This window comes from Equus caballus, chromosome 7 (assembly GCF_041296265.1).
Source record: "Equus caballus isolate H_3958 breed thoroughbred chromosome 7, TB-T2T, whole genome shotgun sequence".
NCBI classification, from domain to species: Eukaryota; Metazoa; Chordata; class Mammalia; order Perissodactyla; family Equidae; genus Equus; species Equus caballus.
Window position 1 is genome coordinate 85123145 of NC_091690.1, and position 21183 is coordinate 85144327.

At 41.1% G+C, this 21183-nt stretch overlaps 1 protein-coding gene and 1 long non-coding RNA gene across 2 annotated transcripts in view; one reads left to right on the plus strand and one right to left on the minus strand.

Moving 5' to 3' along the window:
- Positions 1-21183, plus strand: part of SPON1 (spondin 1) — a 245450-nt gene that overhangs the window by 62830 nt on the left and 161437 nt on the right. Inside the window, exon 3 of the mRNA XM_023646077.2 lies at positions 7579-7712. Coding sequence (XP_023501845.2) covers positions 7579-7712 — 134 coding nt within the window. The remainder of the gene's footprint in view (positions 1-7578; positions 7713-21183) is intronic.
- On the minus strand, positions 10594-20856 carry LOC138925219 (uncharacterized). Its single transcript, XR_011441139.1, has 5 exons — positions 20681-20856; positions 20100-20244; positions 15307-15456; positions 14622-14732; positions 10594-12257 (listed from the first exon to the last, which is right to left on the minus strand). It is a non-coding gene; the product is annotated as an uncharacterized lncRNA (long non-coding RNA).

The following is a 21183-nucleotide window of genomic DNA, read 5'->3' on the forward strand; positions in this document are numbered from 1 at the left end:
GAGCGATAACATCAAAACCAGAGGCGGATGAAGAGTTAACTGAAGGTCTCTTAATTTTTAGGTGGGAGAGACTCAAATGTGCTTAAAAGGCTAATGGGAATGATTCAGTTGGGGTAAAAGTTGAATCTGGAGGAGAGAAAAGTGGTAATTGTTAGAGTCAGGAAGACAGGATGGACCAAAGCAGAGATGAAAGAGAAGTAAGTCTCCTCTGTTATAACAGGAGTGAAGGAGGACAAGGTGGATGCAGATGGGAAAATGAGAGACTTTATATCTGATGACTTCTGTTTTTTCTATAAAGTAAGAGACAAGGTAAAAAAGAAAACAAGAATGGAAGAGGAGAAATAAAGTTTGGAGGTTTGGGGAGATTGGAGAAGATTTGAAATCATCATTGTTGAGAGTGGGAAAGTAACAGTTTACAAGATACGTACAGCAGTGTAGCGGGGCAGACTTGAGGCTAGGAGTCAGTTAACATAGGAGACAATTGGCCTTACCATGGGGCTTTGTCCAGCAGCACTGAGTCACAGAGGTGTGAGAATTTTATCTAGGTTTGGGATTTTATCACATCAGGAAGATAAAATGACAACGGTAAGGGAGTTTTTAGAGAATTTATACCATATATGAAAAGATAAAGATCCACAAATAGATAATACAAAATTGACAAAGAAGAGCAAGAGAGAGGAACTGGCCCTTCCAGATATTAAAATATATTACAATGCCATTGGGGGTGGGGGGGAGGGGATAGATTAGAAAGCCCAGAAGCAACATGAGTGTTTGAGAACCTGGTATATGACTGGTTGAACATATGCCCCATTTGCCTGGGAAAGTCCCACTTTTGCCTGTTGTCCAAGAACAATTGCTAATAACAGCCTTTTTCATCCTTGTTTGGACAATAAATTACATTGTCACTCTATATATGAGAAAGGTGGCATCACAAAAAAGTGAGAGAAAGATGGATTAAGTAGTGTTAAAAGTAGCTTACGGTATGGACTTTCGGTGTCCCATCCCACATATAAGGAGCTTGGAAGTGGCCACTCCATTCTAACAGCAAGTAAAAAGCCAAGCAAACTGAAAACTCAACAGCTCTTCTTAGATCCCTCAGAGAAGTGAGGTCGCAGGGCAAACCACTGACCCCAAAATTGGAGAGACAGACAAGAGGATCTAGAGAATCACAACTTATCAGAGCAGAAAACTCCACATGCCAGAGTAGGAAAACCCAAACTGTAATTGATGGATTTCTGGAGGCTCAGTGTGGACCACTCTGAGAGTAAGAAACTCCAGGGGCACCCAGTAATTGGATTGGGGGCAGGAGGGGCAAAACTTTTGTGAGTTTTACATCCAGGAGCCCTACCAGGTCCTTGCAGTGAATATCTGAGAAAAATCCCCTTGTGCTTCTGGCACGGGGAGGAGAAAAGAAACTATTTTTAAATACACCAGAGCATTCTGTTCTTCATAACCAGGACTGCCCTCAAGAGAAACTATTCTACCAGAGCCTAACTGCTGGGGTTTTATCAGAGCCTAATCCATGTTGGGAAAAGGGTATATCCAACTTGAGGCTCCTCTAGCCTTCCATGTAGGGGAAGGAAAATACATGACTCGAGTCCCCTCCAACCATTTAGTCCTACCTAAAGGGGGAAAGAAACTGAGAAGCACATGTGAAGTTCACAGTCCAGGGGCAAAAGTCACCAAAAGACTGAGACCTAATCATAGGACTACAGAACACTTCCCCTGCCCCACATCTGACCACTACATTGCTAAAGGCCTATTTACCTCAATTCCTTTTACCCAGAACATCATGAAATTGGTGTTGGAATTATCAGACCAGGAATTTAAAACAACAATGATTATTATGCTAAGGACTCTAACAGATAAAGTAAACAGCATGCAAAAACAGATGGGCAATGTAAGCAGAGAAATGGAAATCCTAAGAAAAAACAAAAATAAATGCTAGAGATAAAAAACCTTGTGACAGAAATGAGAATGCCTTTGATGCGCTTATTAATAGGCTGGACATAGCTGAGGAAACTCTGAGCTTGAGGATGTGTCAATAGAAAACTCTAATGCTGAAAAGCAAAGAGAACAAAGACTGAAAAAAACAGAATAGAATATCCAATGACTATGGGACAACTACAAAAGGTGTAACATATACAGAATGGGAATACTAGGAGAAGAAAGAGAGAAAGGAACAGAAGAGATATTTGAAACAATATGACTGAAAATTTTCCCAAATTAATATCAGACACCAAATCACAGATCCAGGAAACTTAGAGAACAAGAAGGATAAATGCCAAAAAACTACACATAAGCGTATCATATAAATGACAGAAAATCCAAGAGAAAGAGAAAATCCTGAAAGAGGCCAGAAGAAAAAAAGCTTACCTATAGAAGAGTAAAGATAAGAATTATATCCAATTTTTCCTCAGAAACCATGAAAACAAGAAGAGAGTAGAGAGAAATATTTAATGTGTTGAGAGAAAAAAACCTGCCAACTTAGAATTCTGTACCCTGAGAAATTCTTCTTCAAAAGTGAAGGAGAAATAAAGACTTTCTCAGACTACCCAAAATTGAGGGAATCTATTGCCGGTAGACTTGTCTTGCAAGAAATGTTTACAAAATTCTTTAGAGAGAAGCAAAATAATATAGGTCAGAAACTTGGATCTTCATCAATAAAGGAAGAGCATCAAAGAAGGAATAATGGAAGATAAAATAAAAAATTTTTATTTTTCTTATTCTTAATTGATCTAACAGATAACAGTTTGTTCAAAATAATAATAGCAACAATGTATTCGATTATATATGTTTATGTCTCTATATATGCTTATGTATGAGTAAAATGAATGACTGCAATGATGCAAGGGACAGGAGGAAGGAATTAGGAATATTTTGCTATTATAAGGTACTTGCACTATCTGTGAAGCAGTATAGTGTTATTTGAAAGTAGACTTGTATTAGTTGTAAACGTATATTGCAAACTCTAGGACAACCACTAAAAAAAGCCCAAAAAAAAGTGTGATTGATATGCTAAGAAAGAAGAGAAAATGGAATCATATAAAATACTCAAAACCAAAAATTCGTAAGTGTGGAAGACAAAAATAGGAACAAAGAACAACGGCAACAAATAGAAAACAATAACAATTATGATAGATATTAGTCCAACTATGTCAATAATCACCTTAAACATCAATGGTCTAAAAGACAGATTGTCAGAGTGAATCAAAAACAAGATGCCTATGTGTTGTCTACAAGAAACCTATTTTGTATATAAAGACACATATAAATTAAAAGCAGAATAGTAAAGATATACAATGCTAACCCTAATCATAAGAAAGCAGGAATAGCTATACTAATTTCAGACAGAGAAGAGCTCAGAGCAAGGAAAGTCATCAGAAATAAAGAGGGGCATTACATGATGATGGAGGAGTCAATACTCCAAGAAGATGTAACAATCCTTAATATGTATGCACCTAACAACAAGTGTCAAAATATGTGAGGTAAAACTGATGGAACTGCAAGGAGAAATAGCTGAATCCACTATCATAGTTGGAGACTTCCACACCCCTCTATCAAAAATGGCAGATAATCAGTAAGGATGTAATTGAACTCAACAGCAGCATCAGTCAACTGGATATAATTGACAGCAATAGGCTACTTCAACCAACAGCAGATTAGACATTCTTCTCAAGCTCACATGGAACATACACCAAGACAGACCACACCCTGGGCCACAAAACACACCTTAACAAATTTAAAAGAATAGAAATCATACAATGGCTGCTCTCAGACCACAATGGAATTAAACTAGAAATCAATAATGAAAGATAGCTGGAAAATACCCAAATACTTGGAGACTAAACATTTTTAATTAACGCATGGGTCAAGCAAGAGATTTCAAAATAAATTTAAAAATATTTGAACTAAATGAAAATGAAACTACAACATCAAAATTTGTGGGATGCAGTGAAAGCAGTGCTTAAGGGAAATGTAGAATATTGAATGTATATGTTAGAAAGGAAGAAAGATCTAAAATCAATAATGTAAGCTTCCATCTTAGGAAACTAGAAAAAGAAAAGCAAATTACATCTGAAGTAAGCAGAAGAAAAGAAATAATAAAAACGAGAGCAGAAATCAATGAAATTGGAACAAGAAATCAATAGAGAAAATGAACAAAACCAAAAGATGGCTCTTTGAAAAGATCAATAAAGTTGATAAGCCCCCAGCCAGGCTTACTAAGAAAAAAAGAGAAGACACAAATTGTTAATGTCAGAAATGAAAGAAGGGACATCACTATAGATCCCATGGACACTAATGGAATAATAAAGGAATATTATGAACAACTCTGTGCCCACAAATTTGATAACCTATATGAAATGGATCAATTCCTTGGAAAACATAATCTGCCAAAACTCATACTAGAAGAAATAGACAATATGAATAGGCTTATATCTATTAAAGAATTGAATCAATGCTTAACAACCTTCCAAAACAGAAAGCACCAAACCTAGATGGGTTCCGTAGTGAATTCTACCAAACATTTAAGGAAGAAATTATACCAGTTCTCTACTTCCTAACTCATTCTGTGAGGCCTGCATCACCCTAAGCCCAACACCGGACATACTGAAAAAAAAGAAAACTGCAGACCCCATCTCTCATGAACATAGAAGCAAAAGTCCTCAAGAAAATATTAGCAAATCAAATCCAACAATGTGTAAAAAGAATACACACCATAGCCAAATGAGATTTATGCCAGGTATGCAAAGCTGGTTCAACATTTGAAAATCGATTAATGTAATCCATCACATCAACAGACTAAAAAGAAAACTCACACAATCATATCAACAGATGCAGAAAAATAATTTGACAAAATCCAACATCCATTCATGATGGAAACTCTCAGCAAACTAGGAATAGAGAGGAATGTCCTCAATTTAATAAAGAGCATCTACAAAAAAACCTACACCTAACATCATACTTACTGGTAAGAAACTTGAAGCTTTGCTGCTAAGATAAAGAACAAGGCAAGGATGTCCCATCTCATCACTGCTTTTCAACATCATACTGGAAATCCTAACCAATGCAATAAGACAAGAAAAGGAAATAAATGGTATACAGATTGGGAAGGAAGAAATAAAACTGTCTTTGTTCACAGATGACATGATTGTCTACATAGGAAAATCTGAAAGAATCAACGAAAAACCTCCTAGAACTAATAAATGATTATAACAAAAGAATAATGGTTGCCAGGAGTTGGAGAGAGGAAAGGATGAATAGGCAGAATACAGAGGATTTTTAAGGCAGTGAAACTATTCAGTACAATACTACAATACTACAATGGAGGATACATGTCATTATACATTTGTCCAAACCCATAGAATATACAACACCTAGAATGAACCCTAATGTAAACTGTGGACTTTGGGTGATAATGATGTGTCAGTGTAGGTTCATCAATTTTAACAAATGTACCACTCTGGTGCCAAATGTTGACAATGGGGAAGGTTGTTCATGTGTGGGACAGGGAGCATATGGGAACTCTCTGTATTTTCTGCTGAATTTTGCTGTGAACCTAAAAGTTCTCTTAAAAACTTGTTTATTATTTTTTTTTTAAAAAGTAGCTCATAGCATGGAGAAAATAGAGTTGGAGCTCTACTTCATCATATTAAACAATAAACTCGAAATGGATTGAAGACCTAAATGTGAAAGGTAAAATTATAAAGGCAATGGGAAAAAATATTGGAGAATAACTTTGGGATCTCAGTTTTTTAGGCAAGACCACAAAAGTGCAAGCCGTAGGAGAGAGACTGATGAATTTGACTGGATGAAAGTTATTTCTGTTAAATGAAGAATTCCAGAGATAAGATGAACCTCTGGGTAACAAAGATATTGTAAATGATGAGGGATTTATATCTAGAAATTCCTGCAAATCAATAATAAAAGGACAAGAAAATCCACTGTCAAAGAGTCTAAGTAGGCACTTCACAGAAGGAGAAACCTGATAAATACATGAAGAGTTGCTCAAATTTGCTAGTATTAAATTAAAACAAGACACTACTTTACATCCATCAGATTGGAAACAATTAGAAAGTCCAGTAATCACAAGTACTGGTAAAGATACGGGGAAATGGGAACATTTGTGCAGAGCTGGTAGAATAAAAATAGGAATGGCCATTCTGCAAAACAATCCGGCAATACCTAGTGAAATTAATATGATTATATCCGCAACCCAACAACCCAGCAATTCCACTACATTGTTTATGTTGCTGAGAAACTCTTCTGTGGGTTCACAACTAGAGCAGCATGAGGATCTCCATTGCAGCAATGTTTGTGGAGGCAAAAAGCTGGAATTCAGCTAAGTGCTCCTCACTGGGAGAATGGATACATAAAATGTGGTCTTTGCGTGCAATGGAACTAGGCAGCGTCAGAAGCAATGAATTGCTTTCACATATATTTCACATAGTAACACTGACATATCTTAAAAGCATAAGGTTAAGTGAAAGAAATATTAAAATACAAAACAATTCTATATAACTTCAAGTGAATTATATATATATATATGTATATGCTCAGAAGGACGTATATTAAATACTTAGGAGCAGGGCTAAATAGAGGAGAGAAATGGGAGAAGGATAAAGAATGTAGAGATAAACAAAACATAATCCTCCTAAAAAGTAGAGGAATTTTTAAATGTAACGTAAATACAATATGGATATCATGAACTCATTAAGTTATGTTTGAAGATTAAATGAGTAATTCAGATAAAGCACATCACCTAGTGTCTAGCAAGTATGAAACACTCAATAAATGTTATCTATTAATGTTATTAACACTACTCGTGACATAGCTGCTACCAATCAATTGGAGTTGGCACTTAAGACCAATTGGATTTAGATAATTTCCCCCAAAAGATCCTTCCAGGTCTAATAGTCTATGATTCTACTAGAGCGACAGGCAAGTACTGGCCGCAGATCCAAAGCAAGCAGGAGAAGTGCTGAAACAGTCCTGGGGAATGGGAGTGGCTGCTGGCTTTTTTCCAGTGTTATAGGAAACCTTGGTGATTGCCCTGGGAGGACACCCATACAATGCACTAACTAAGAAAGTAGAGACCACACAAGTAAACAGTGCTATGAAGCTGAGAGACTTCATGCACTTTGGTATGCTTCCTCCAAAGGGGCGTTTTCTTTTAACATTTGAATTTCAAGTTATAAAATTGTAGCCGACTCACCAAGTTTAGCTACAGAGAGAGTGTTTGCTTTTGATTGTCCCTCCGCCATCCCCCTCCTTCCCTAAAGTGGGACACAGGTTTGTTAGGGAAGTGAGCGAGATCATCACCTAGTGGCCTGTTCCTCAAAGTGCTGACACAAGATCCTGGTCCCAGAGAGCAGAGAACAAATGCCAAATCCTTACCCTTATGTTAATTCAACGAGCATTGACAGGGACTCTATGCCAGGCACTATTCTGCTGTCTGGGGATATAGAGCTGCTAACACAAAGTGACAAGTTTAAAAATAAAATTAAGGAAGTGTCAACTCAGAAACTTGAGACTTCCCAAAGTGACATTGCATCTTAATGTGTTTATTTTCCGTAGATCATAGATGAAGAAGAAACCCAGTTTATGAGTAACTGCCCCGTTGCGGTCACTGAAAGCACGCCCCGGAGGAGGACGCGGATCCAAGTGTTCTGGGTAGCGCCGCCAGCAGGAATGGGCTGTGTGATTCTCAAGTAAGTGAACCTGGAATCCTTGCAACGCTGCGCTCTTTCCCAGTGGTCTATCGAAGACTTCACGGGGCGGTTGCAGAAAGAAAAGTGGCTTTCCTGGGGCATCAGACAAGTTGCATTATCTCTCTGCCCTCATTATCTCGACTCTAAAACAGGACTATGGGCCATCATGGGTGAAGTGCTATGAAAAGAATCATTCACCTGAATCTCTATTTTTACCTAATACAGGGATTCTCCTACCCTCTATCTTCCTAGACATAATGCTATGAGGGCCGATTAAGAAAAATTACAAACCAGGTGGGGATAATCCTTGCCTTCCTCCATCTGGAATTTAACACCTGGTTTCCTTAAATTGTGCTAAGCTGACCTGAGACCCAACTGTAACCTCCATGAGCCTCCCGCTCTGCTTTATGATCTCATCTTCTTCCTTCTCCATCAAAATTGCCTGCTTGTGCCACTTGCTAGCTGGCCTCCTGACCCTCCCTTTGGTGAGTTATAATAGATGATAAGAGGTGTTAACCAGCTGACAGTTTTCCGCTGAAAGGTAGCAGTATCTCAAACCTCTGTCTCTGAAATTGTTTGCCATAGAATGGTGTTCAGGGAGATGTAAACACGTGGGCAGGAAATAAATTTCTACGGTTAAATAAGTTTGGAAAATGCTGTATCCCCTTCTTGCAGATTCACAAGATATCTTAGCATATTGAAGGTTTTGCAAAGTCCTGCTGAAATGAAATCTGTTTCTCTTGGTTTGACCCTGCATTTCCCAAACTTGTTTGACTGCAAAGCTCCTTTTTGTTTTTTTCTTTGAGGAAGATTAACCCTGAGTTAACATCTGCCACTAATCCTCCTCTTTTTGCTGAGGAAGACTGGCCCTGAGCTAACATCCGTACCCATCTTCCTGTACTATATGTGGGACACTTGCCACAGCATGGCTTGACAAGCGGTGCATGGGTTCACACCCGGGATTCAAACTGGCAAACCCCCTGCCACCACAGCAGAACGTGCGGACTTAACCACTGTGCCACCAGGCCAGCCCCTGCAAAGCTCCTTTTTTGCTGAGACATCTATTAACATTCACCAATTTGGGAAACACAGCCATACCCTCTTTTAAATAGATTTAAAGTCTGTATAGAGTGATGCTGGGAATTTTGGGATTTCAGATAGGCAAATAGTCATGAGTGGATGGGCAGGGCTCCAATGCCAGCATCCAAGAAGCCATTTTCCCATGGAGGTAGGGGCTGGGAACTTCCGAACCATCTTCTTCTTTAAATCACCCAAGGCCTTATTTATGTATTTGGTGCATTTGTCTGCATCTCCAGCAGGTAGACATTTCAACAGACTTACAATTGTGGTTGAGTCCAGCTCACCCCTAAGGAGAGGCTGATAGCCCACCCCCAGCTAAGCACTCCAGTTGCCACCGTTTCTGGGCTCAGCTGTGCCTGGCTTTTGGAAAAATGCCCACAGAAATCTCTGGAAGCCTCTTTCCATTGTTCAGACCCAGCCATGTCTTTGCCTGGCCTCCTTTTGCTGCCATCTGTCTGGGCATCATTTATTTCCTTCTTGGTTTAATGCAAGCTGAGCATCCTTTCACAGATTCTTTGAGAAGTTTGGCTCTTGACATTAATGTACAAGGGTGATTAAAAAAACTTTGTTAGCAGTAGAAATTTTTTTAATGAAACCTTGTGTATAAACCCCAATATATAACATGTATCTAGTATTTACTTGAAATGCAGGAGAAGGCCTTGTGGGAATAAACGAGGACCACGGAAATGAGAACAAACAGAGGCTATTTAGAGCTTGCTCTGTAGCAAGGGAGTCAGCTGCCATCACTAGCATTTGGCAGAGACTCAAAGGCAGGCCAAGGAGTGGGGAAGCTTTACAGAGAGGAAAAGGGAAGGCTGCAGGTACGTTCTGCTTGGAGGTTATTGGCATGGGGAAGCTGCAGGGGGGCTCACTGGAAATGGAACATCTTCTGTGATTGTTTTGGAGAGCATATTTGGCTTTCTTTTGTTGGTCCTGAGTTGGCAGTAGGGGAGGCAGTGGGGACAAAAATTAGAGAAGCTGATAGTTATCGACAAGTCCTAAACCTTCCAGGCTGATGGCTGTCGAGGTTGTGGTTTGGCTTCCCAGGCCGGTTGCTGCAGAGGCTGGGGGTCAGAGTTCTATTGTCATTGTCAAATATGGCCTGGCCATTCTCCATCAGTATTTTCAGGCTCTCAGCCTGGAGTCTGGGTTCTCAGCTTGGCTTTTCCAGACTTGCACCCCTCCGCATGGCAGCCCAATCACTCTGCAGAGCCTGGGGCTCCAACGAAGACAGTTGGAAAACATAGACGTATGCGTTGAGTCTTCCTGCTCTAAAAACCCTTCCCTTTCTGACCCAGATCTCTGTTTTTTTTTGATTTATTGTTCTCATAAGCCAGAAGCATTTGATCGTCTTGGCGAAAGCCAGAAAGTCATCTCTTGTTTACCCACTAACAATGATAAACATATGTGTACATATGTTTATCCACTAACAATAAACAAACGTGGCTTGTCCATTCACTCATTCTTTCAACAAATGTAACTGAGCTTCTACTTGTGCAGGCGCTCAGGATCTATGGGCAGCTGAGAGGCGTTCTTGGCCCTGGAGGTTCTCCCAGGCCAAATAGAGGGGAGAAAAAAGGTCAGCCGATACTTTCTGTGTACCAGGAACTCAGCTGCTCGGCTAGCAGGCTTTATCTAATTCAGTCTTCACAACAAACGACCTCCATTTTACAGTGGAGGAGACAGGCCCAGAGAATTAGACACATTTCCTGAAATCACACATTTATTTCACTCTAACGCCCATGTTCTTCCTTTCTTTTATGTATTTTTTTCTGAAGGAATTAAATATAAGCTACAACTATTCATTAAAGAAATAATAGTTTTATGGGTAAGACATAAATACTTTCACATTGTAAAATTTCAAACAAGACAGAAAATAGTGAAATACAGAAAAATACAGAATATAGGAAAAGCGAAAAATCTCTAACATCTCTCCCAATAAATCCCAGAGTCCCCTACCCAAAGGTAGCAATAGTATCAATTTGGTGTCTGTTCTTTAGACTTTCATCCGTGCATTTGTGTGCATATTAAGTCAACATAAAAGAACGTTGTTTCATTTTTGTGGGAATTTAAATTTACACAAATGGTATCATAGTCTACATAGTGTCCTGAACCTGACTAAGTTTTCACTAAATAAAACGTCTTAGATATATTTCCAGGTCAGTGCATGTAGGTTCACCTCTTTTTTAAAACTGTTGCACATAATCTGTAGCGTGACTATGTTAATTATTCCACGGTAGATGGACATTTAGAGAGTTTCCAGTTTTTTACTGTTACACATAATGCTGCGATGAACATCCTTATACTTGTGTCTTTGAGCAAATATGCAAGTCTTTATCCACAGTAGATGCCAAGAAGTGGGATCATAAGGGATGCACATTTATAATTTTAATAGACACTTCCAGATTTTCCTCCAAAAAGCTTGCCAACTTAAACACGCTCCCTGACTGTGAATAAAAGAGCTTATGTCTTTACTTGCTCAACAACTCAATGTTATCAATCTTTAAAATTATGCCAATCTGATAAAAACAGTATCTTACATTAATTTGCATTTTCCTGATTACTAGTAATATTAAGAATCTTTTCATGTATTTATTCTTTTTTGATTTCCTCTTCTGTGAATGCCCCAGTCATATTGTTGTCCATTTTTCTAATAATGTGTCTTTTTAAAATTGATTTTTAAACATTTAAATATGTAATTATACAAAATATATTTATGTACAAAATAGATTTTACATAAATATATGTAAATACATAAAATGTACAATTTTATGTATTTAAAACATATTTATACTTAAAATTTACCTGTAAATAGTCCAGATAATAACAGATTGTTATACATTTCAAATATTTCTCTCCATCTTTTAACTTTGCTTATGGGTGTCTAATCATCCGGAAGTTTGAATTTTTGATTTAATCAATGTATCCATCCTTTCCCTTATGAATTTTGATTTTTTGTGTCTTGTTTAAGAATAATTTTCCTACATCCAAGGTTATAAATATATTCCCATATTTTAAATATTTTTATAGATTTAAAAATAAATTTAGATCTTTAATCTTCCTGGAATTTAATTTGTGAACGATATGGCGTCAGTAAGCCTCAAAAGAAAATAGATGAAGTGCTCAAAATGAGGTGCCAAAGGGCAAGTTAAATCAGGGGTTTATTTGCAACAGTGTGGCCAAAACACTGGGAGGAACCTTCATCACCCAGGCCTGAAGGGGCAAGAGGAGGGAACAGAGAGGATGGAGAAGACCACTGCCTCACAGGAGCTGAGCTCTTCAGTTAAGAGAAGCAACTAGCCTGAGGTGTCCCCACCAGGACCCCACCCTGTCCTTCCCTCTGATCCCTGTCAGTTCTCCCCTTTGGCCTGGCTCCAACTGTGAAGACAACGGAGCCCCTTGATAGAGTCCACACAGATTCTCCTCTGTGGCAAAGACCAGGGTGCAGAAAGACGGAGAAGGTATCTAGAAGAACAAACCAAAGATTTCCAGCACAGATAGAGAATCAAAATCTACCTATTTTTCTCAAAATGGCTAGTTGTCCCACATCCATTTATCACGTAGTTTATTCTTTCCCCAATGGTTTGAAACGCTACTTTATCAGATATAAAATTTTTATACAGGTCCATTCTGTTCTGTTGATCTTTTTATCTATTCCTGCTTGAAACCCACACCATTTTATAGCATAATTTTATTTATGTTTTCATAGCAAGTCATTGCCCATTAATCTTCTGGTTCAAAATGTTCATGGCCATTCAAGCAGATTCATAATTGCAGATGAATTGTAGAATAAGTTTGTTGTGTTCAATAAAAACTTATATTTCCATTTTGAATGGTGTTGCACTGAATTAATAGTTTAATGTGGGAAACATCAGCATCCCTACAGTATGTTTTCCAGGTCAGAAATATGGAATGTCCCCTATTTATTCAGCTCTTTTGTGTCCTTCAGTAAAGTAATGTAATTTTTCTTCATGTAGATTGCACATTCTTATGAGGCTTTTTTCCCCATGTTATTTATAGTTCTGTTGCTTTTGTGAATGGGCTCTTTTTTCCTATTATATTTTATAATCATTGATTGCTTGTGTTTAGGAAACCTATTGTCTCTTGTACATTGAGTTTGAATCTGGACACTGCCGAACTCTCTTGACAGTTGTAATGGCTTCTTCTTTCATTCTTATGGGAAATAATTAATAAGCATAATTTTAAGTCCTTTTTCCTATGTTAGTTTATCTAGCACCTCTAGCGGAATATTAAATAGTGGTATTCTTGCTTATTCCTGATTTTAATGGGAAGACTATTATATTTCACTTTTAAGTATAACATGCAGTACAAGTTTCCAACTGATGCCTTTAATCAAGTTGAGAAAGACCCTTTATCCAACTGAGAAAGCTTCCTTCTTCCTCATGTGGAAGGTGGTGTTTGGAAAACCAACCTCCCATGTGCCCAGAGGGTACCAGCACTGAGAGTCAAGCTATAACCAGCGGTCCTGATTTTCAAGACACTTTCAGTCCAGTTTTGGTGTCAATAAAAATGTGTATGCCAAAGTTAGCAAACCCACAACAGACATGAACTGGGGACAAATTAAACATGGTTAGTCAGAAAGGAGATGGGTGAAGAATGGCGTAGTGCAAGCGCCAGAGCTTCTTGGAGAGGTTGGTTTATGGCTTGAAGGCTGTAGAAGAGTTTGGAGAAATGGACAGAAGGGAAGAGATTATTCTAGGTGAAGGGAGTGGAGTGAGTGGAAACTGAAGTGAGAGCTTGGAGGTGAGAGTAAATGTGGCAGACCCAGGAGACAGTAAACAGACAGACTTGGAGAGATTAGAGCGTCTTGGGGGGGCCAAAATCCATTGCCGAATCGTGGAGGTCCTCCAATGTCAAGATAAAGAGATTGAACTCGATTCAAGAGGAACAAGGGAGCCATTAGTGGTTATTAAACAGTGGACTGACATGCTGGGAGGAAGGTTTGTTAAAAAATTAGTAAGGAGGGGCCAGCCCAGTGGCACAGCAGTTAAGTTCTCATGTTCCACTTCTCGGCGGCACAGGTTCGCCGGTTCGGATCCCGGGTGCGGACATGGCACCGCTTGGCAAAAGCCATGCTGTGGTAGGCGTCCCACATATAAAGTAGAGGAAGATGGGCATGGATGTTAGCTCAGGGCCAGTCTTCCTCAGTGAAAAGAGGAGGATTGGTGGTAGTTAGCTCAGGGCTAATCTTCCTTAAAAATATATATATAATTAGTAAGGACACTTCAGTCTGGCAGCAAAGTTCAGGACAGATGACAGGGGAGATGCCAGCTTTGCTGTAGAGGCCTCACTTTCAAAAACGAGCATTTGTGTTGTGGTGTTTGGGTAATATTCCTGGGAGAAGGCAGCCCAGTAGGATAAGCTGCAAAGCCTCCTAAATGTCTATAGACGACAGCTCTAAAGCCCGCTTGGCTGGTTGTGATCCTTTGCCCAGGAGGGTAGACAAGGGAAGCACATAGCAATTACGACTTTTCTTTTGGCACAAACCTGATGCCATTTCCATTTTCCATTTGGAGGCAAAGATTTGAACATTGCTAAATTACAGGCTTTCCAGGCAGCCCTCCTCATAGCTTTCTCCCTGCAAATGAATGACCCAGCACTTCAGGTTTTCCCGGCATGCTGCAGTGCCGCAAGCATGCTGCAGCCCGTTACAGCAGAGGAGCAACTGATTGAAGAAAAAGCCCCCGTGAATAGAATAGATGTTTACAGACCCCACTAGAAGGAAGTCCTGTCCCCTTAAGTCGGACAAAAATTTTGTCCCCTGATGCCATCCTCTCTTTCCATACATTTATTACCTTTATTACTTACTTTGATGACTAGATTTCTGACACCCATGTCCTTTTGCTGGGAGGATCTGAGATGCGTGTCCTCCTACTCCTGAGGAGATAGTCACGTGGTGAACCGTTTGGGGATTTCAACCTTATGAAACAATGGTTGGTTACAGGCAGTAAAAACAACCAAGAGCCAATCCCTGTTCTACGTGCATTACAAATACTTATTTAATTCTCACAGCAACCTATGAAGTAGATACTAAAGAGGATGCTGAGGCACAGAGAAGTTAGGTAACTTGCCCAAGATCACAGGGTAATTGACAGAGCTGGCATTCAAACAGAAGCATCTGAACTCCAGAGTCTGTGATCTTAATACTGCACTCTCACCATCTCAAATTGGTGCCACTGGGTCAGGTTCAACTCCAACTTCTCCCTCTCCCCCAATCTCATTAGTTGCCAGCCTTGTCTCTTCTGTCTATCACTTGCTTCCCGTTCACCGCCTTAGTCATAGACACTTCTTGCCTCACTATTGCAAGAACATCCTAATTGCTCACCCTCGTTCCTTACCCTCCGCTCCTTCCTCACACTGGGATAAGACTTGCTATCTCCATATACAGCTGAACCCCACACTTACCTACCAAACTTGAACGGGGCCTTCCCTCACCTTCAAGATAAAGTCCCTAATCTAAATCAGATAGTTTAAGCCTCCCAGCATCCTTTACCAGAGTCCCTGACCAGCCTCTACTTCCACTGCATCCCTCCACGAACACTGTTATCCGGCCATTCTTGTCTGCTCACTGTCGTGGTAACATTGAGCACCTCCTGTGTGTGGGCACCAAGGGCGCAGAGGCTGTCTTTGAAGAGGTCACAGTCTAGGGGCACAACACAAACAAAACAAATCAGGTCCACAGCCTGGCATCTGCAATTCTGAAGTCCAAAAAGCTCTAAAATCCAAAAGATTTTCTTAACTGCTTTAGGGCCCAAACCTGCCCTGAACTGACTTGAAGTTAGTTATAGTCTTTTAGTGTAAATATTAATGTGTTTGAAGCTGCCCCAGACCCTGATAGGTGTATTACAAAGTGTACTATAAGATCTGAGATCTTGTTCAGTGTTCCCCATCACCAAAGAACAAAGCATAGCATCCGAGGCCCTTTGTGACTTGTTCAAACCACCTTTACAGCCTCATTTCTAGGTGCTTCTTCTCCCCACATGAGACTGTGAGCTTGATGGAGGAGGGGATCAATTTTACTCCTCTTTGTAGCCCTGATGCAGAGGTTGGCAGGGGCCTGCAGACCAAATCTGGCCCACTAGCTGTTTTTGTAAATAAAGTTTTATTGGAACACAGCCACATTTAGTCATTCATGTGTTACTTAGGGCTGCTTTCATGCTACAGCAACAGAATTGAGAAGTTGCAAGAGAGACAGCATGGCCTACAAAGCCTAAAATATTTCTTCTCTGGCACTTTATAGAAAAAGTGTTTACTGACCCCTGCTCTAATGCCCGCAGTGCTAGGACTCAGTAACTACTGATTCCTGTCCCAGGTACTCCTAAAAGCCCATCTAAGACAGAGGCTTGTATGCAGATAATTTATTTCAGAAGTGATCCAAGGAGCAGGAGGTGGGAGGGGGTATGATTTGGTCAAGTGTTACTAACTTGGCCATCACTGTAGGCAACCAATTCCTGATCCCTCTGGGACATTTTGAAAAGCTTTATGACATGTGTCTCAGAACAGTGGGCCCAGGGATGAAGGGGGAAACCATTATCCATTGTCTTCCATCCTCCATTGACCAAGGTTGGCCACACAAGCGTTAACTCCCCTGCACTTCTGGGTTGCACACACAAGAGTGTTTTCCTGAACACATACTGCAGCATCAGAGAAGCTCTGGGACAGGAAGCAAGAGGTACACCACGCAGACAAGATGTGCATCATCCAGTTACAGTGGGGCAGAGCTGGTCACTGCAACAGTGGCTGGAGTCTGAGTTGGGATGAGAGGATGTAAAGAGGTATATAGAGGTGCCAATGCATCGAGCAGTATGAATAACAGTGTAAGTAGCTTACATTCATTGTCAAGCACTGTGCTAGGTGCATTGCATGCCTTATCTTACTTAACTCTCATGAGAGCCTATAGGGTCTTCTCTATATTGTGCCCATTTTGTTGACGAGAAAACTGAGGTTTAGAGAGTTTATATTCAGGGTCATAAAGAAGTTAAATAATGGAGTTGGGACTTAAACCCACTTCCGCAGGACTCCAAAGCCTTTGTTGTTAACTAAATGCTAAGTTACACTGGCTGAGCTCGACCACCCACACCCCCTGCCTTCTGCCTCAGTTGGTCTGTGAGGTGTGTGAGGGCAGAGCCACTCTTGTAAACCATGGGTGGAGGAGGCCTGTGGGGGGAGATGTTGTTCCCCCAGTGAGGAAACTAATTGTCATTTAGAAAATGGAAAACAAACCCAGGGACCTGGCAAGAGAAAGTCTTGTTTGTGGAAAGAGAGGATGGCTATTAAGGAGGAATTAGCCAGCACTCATAATGCTTTGTAACTTCATAGAGCTCACCAAATCTTTTTATCTTGGAAGGAAATAACATAGAAAACCCACATGAGATGACTCTGTGTGTGATTTAGGAGTTGGCAGGGTGAGGAGAATCTGATGTGGCTGGGGTGAAGCTTACTCCACAGTTTTTCTGGCATTAGGTATTGAGAAGAACCACAGGCTCCTTTGTTGTAAGTCAGGGTGGCCTTCCCGTGAGACCGTCTAGGACCTCAGCAATGCTAACTGGGGAGGAAGCGAGGAGTCAACAGAAAACGGGCAGAGAAGTCCCGAACCAGCTGAAGCAACTGGTTCTTGGGAGAGCAGTTGCAAAGACTGAGGCCATGGCTAAAAGGGCAACACGTGCTTGGTTCTGGAAGACTTAGATACCCTAAGACCTACGATGCAACAGGTGGAACCCAGATGCCAGGGGTTCCCAGGAGGCTGGTGGTGGCACGGTTCCAGGGGAGCAGTCCAATGGCAGCAGAGTTTCATTCAGCAGCTGGAGTCCCAGGTGCACGGTCCAGCCCCCAGTGGAGGAAACTGGCAAGATTTAAACAGGAAGGATGGGCTGCAGAGGCACTTCAGGCACAGCAGTGAACTGAAGCTCAGGTGGAACGCTGAAGCCCTGCTCTATGGACTGTGCTAACATTGCAAGCAGTCGATGGCTGCCTGTAACTTGGTGGGCTTGCACAAATACCCATCACCCTCCCAGCCCCCCCCTGCCCAACTGTGCACCAGGACCAGTTCCAGTCCTCTCCCACTGATGGAGCAGGAGTTGCCAATATATTTCCTGTCCTGGTCATGGTGGGACCAAAGCATGATGCTTTGACCCTATGGACATTTTTTTTCTTGAGATTAAATTCACATAACATAAAATTAACCATTTTAAAGTCATCAATTCAGTAGCATTTAGTACATTTACAATCTTGTGCAACCATGATCTCTATCGAGTTCCAAAACATTGCCATTGCTCCAAGGTAAAACCCTGTACCCATCAAGCAGTTTCTCTCCACTCTCCTCTCCTCACAGCCCCTGGCAACCACCAATATGCACTTGTCTCTATGAATTTACCATTATTCCATATAAATGGAATCATACAATATGTGACCGTTTGCATCTGGCTTTTTCTCTTAGCATAATGTTTTGGAGATTCATCCATGTTGTAGCATGTATTGTTACTTCTTTCCTTTATATATCTGAATAATATTCCATTATCTGTGTATACCACAATTTTCTTATCTCTATGGACGCTTTTGACATGAAATGGTCAAAGGATAAAAATGGAAACATTTGGGCTACAGTGAAAAAAACACCAGATGGTATCACATCTACATATATTTTTTAACTAGGGAATACACACAATAGATGTGTTGCTCCACTCCTGAGCCTCACCCCATCCCTAGGGAGGACAGTGATGACTCTGGGACAAGGATGGAAAAGGACAAAGAAATGGTTCAACACCTACTTTGTTTATTTTTTAGGGTCATGAAGTAAGTGTGAAACAGGTTGGCTTATTTTATCCCATCACCAAAATGGGTTGGTTAGATCTTTTACACCCAGTATATGACCACGGTGTAACAATGTCATATACCTGGGCATTCATTACTGCATCTTGGAAGGAGCTTGGGCTGAAGCCTACTGAAGATGCAGATGATGCTGGAAAGATGAGCAGAGGGTCCTCAGTGCTCTAGAAGGCGTTCCTCCAGAGATGCTCACGGCTCCGTCACCGTTCACTTTCAGTTACTCATCAAAGAATTGTCCCTGAATTACTAGCCTCCCTGCAAGCCTGCTTGCCACAGAGAATACCCAACCTAAAGCCAGGGAAGAAATGAGATCACATAAGAAGAAAGAATGGCCCCTGCTCCTTCCATGATTAATTATTGCAGGCTGATTTTAGCTACATTTTTCCTTGGGTATTTCCCTAGGATTTCACATTTAACAGCCCCTGGAAGCCAGAAAAACAGAAGAGAAAAAGCTCCATTATATCTTAGTTCTATGCTATTCATAAATGAAAATCATTGTTAATTTAGAGTTTGACAGCTGTGGTGCATTTGTAAGTCCAGGGCAGCTGTCACCAGCACTCTGGCTTATTTTTCAAACAGATGTTTAATTCGACTTTAGTGCTATTGCCAATCTTTGAGGAAAAAGAGAGGGGGAGAAGCAGAAACAGAAATAATCATTATATTCATCATTTGGTTTCCTTTCAAAACATAAATCGGCATGATTAACGATGACATCAGGATTGCTCTAATTGCAGTTTTAGTGCAGAACTGCTTAGCTATCATCTCCTACATGATCCAAAGTCCATTTTTTGGGTTTTTTTCTAAAGTCAGAGGCTGTTTTGTGATAATTACACCCAGACTCTGAACCACAGTCCCAGCTACCCAGGAAAGCCTTCCAGAGTGCAGAAAAAATTGGGGAGTGATGAATGATGGGTGACTGGGCCACAACCCCAGATGAAGCCACAGGGCTGAGTCTTGTCTTATGGCTGTGGAATCAGGAAACCAACAAAAGCAAAGAAACAGAGCCCCTGGAATGGGAGCCAGGGACTCCCCCTCGCTCTTACACATCTACCTTGCTTATGTGGCTCAGGCAGCCGGGTTTGTGCTTGCTCACAGTGTGCAAATCCATCTCAGTGTATAAAATGAAACACATCTGTGGCTCCACGTAGAAATCTGATGAGTCAGAATGTACTTGAACAGGCCCCACTGTTCCAGTCCACGTTGGTTGGAGGAACCTTCCTTCACACCAGCTGTGCTGCTAGGTAAACCCACTTCCCTGATCTGATTTCTCTGCCCTCGCTCTTTTGTGTTTGGCTCTCAGTGGTCTCGCTTGGCTTTTACTTTGTACCATCTATCACGTGTCCAGTCAATGACCCTCAGTGCCTCTTTGACAATGCCTCGGTATGGGGACACTATATGCAATAACGTACTTATTGCATGGCTATGTACTTGTTTCTTTGTACATTGAGATGGAAGACTCACCTTGCCTTCTTCCTTAGTCCACAGCTGTGGTATGTGCTGTGCTAAGGATGAATTTACCCCAAGGAAAAATTTGGCAGATGTCCTGGAGCCCAGCTCTTAGGTCACGGTTTGGTAGCGGAATGATCCACGGCCTCATCAACTGGTGCTAGAAATAACAGGATGCTCTAAACAGAACTGAAGATGTGGACTCTGAGGGCCAAGTCTGACTCCTCAGAGGGTGGCCCCCCCATATTTTTAAATGGAAAGTATTATTTGCAAATTATTAACCAGAAACTAATTCTTCCTTAACTACAGAAATACCAGGCTTCTGCCAGGTTGACCAGGTGGAATTTGGGGGAATCTTTAGGGAACTCGTACATGTATCAAATCTCCTGGCTGTTTCTTGCCACCCTGGCCATGTACCTGGGTCCAGACCATGGATCTGTTCCTCCAGCAGCTGCTCCCCCACCTTTGCTCCATGCTTGGAGCCCATCCCTTAATTCTCCCCATCACAGATAAGGTCAGGTGACAAACATTAATAAGATGTTGTTGAAAGCTCGGGGAGTGCCAGAAGGGAATTATAACACAGAGAATCTACATACCTGGCTTACAGGTTTGGGGTTCTCAGGGCCCAGAAGCCCCAGCTCGTCCTTGGGGGTTCCCTGCTCTCTTACTTGGTGGGCATCAGGCTCCCTCGCCTAACCTCATGGCCAGTTTGCTTCCCCCCAAAACAATGCCCCTGAACGAGTCCCGGTTGCCGCAAGTTCTAGACGCAGCTGTCCTCTGGACTACTTTGCTTAGCATTATAGTGGTGAAGGTGGAGTCACAGGTCAGGTGGCCTGAGATTGAATTCTGGCTCCACCCCTTCCCATGACGTGAGGCCTAAACTCCCCATGCCTCGGACGCCTCCCTGTGAAATGAGGATAATAATAGCACCTACCCTGTCGATTGCTGTGAGGGTCAGATGAGTTCATATAGATGCAGCGTTTAGAACAGTATCCAGCATAGAATAAGCTCTGTACATGGCTATATTATTATGATTATTGCTTTACATTCACAATAAAATGAAGATCACATACAGATGTTTCTAAGACAAAAGAAGCCG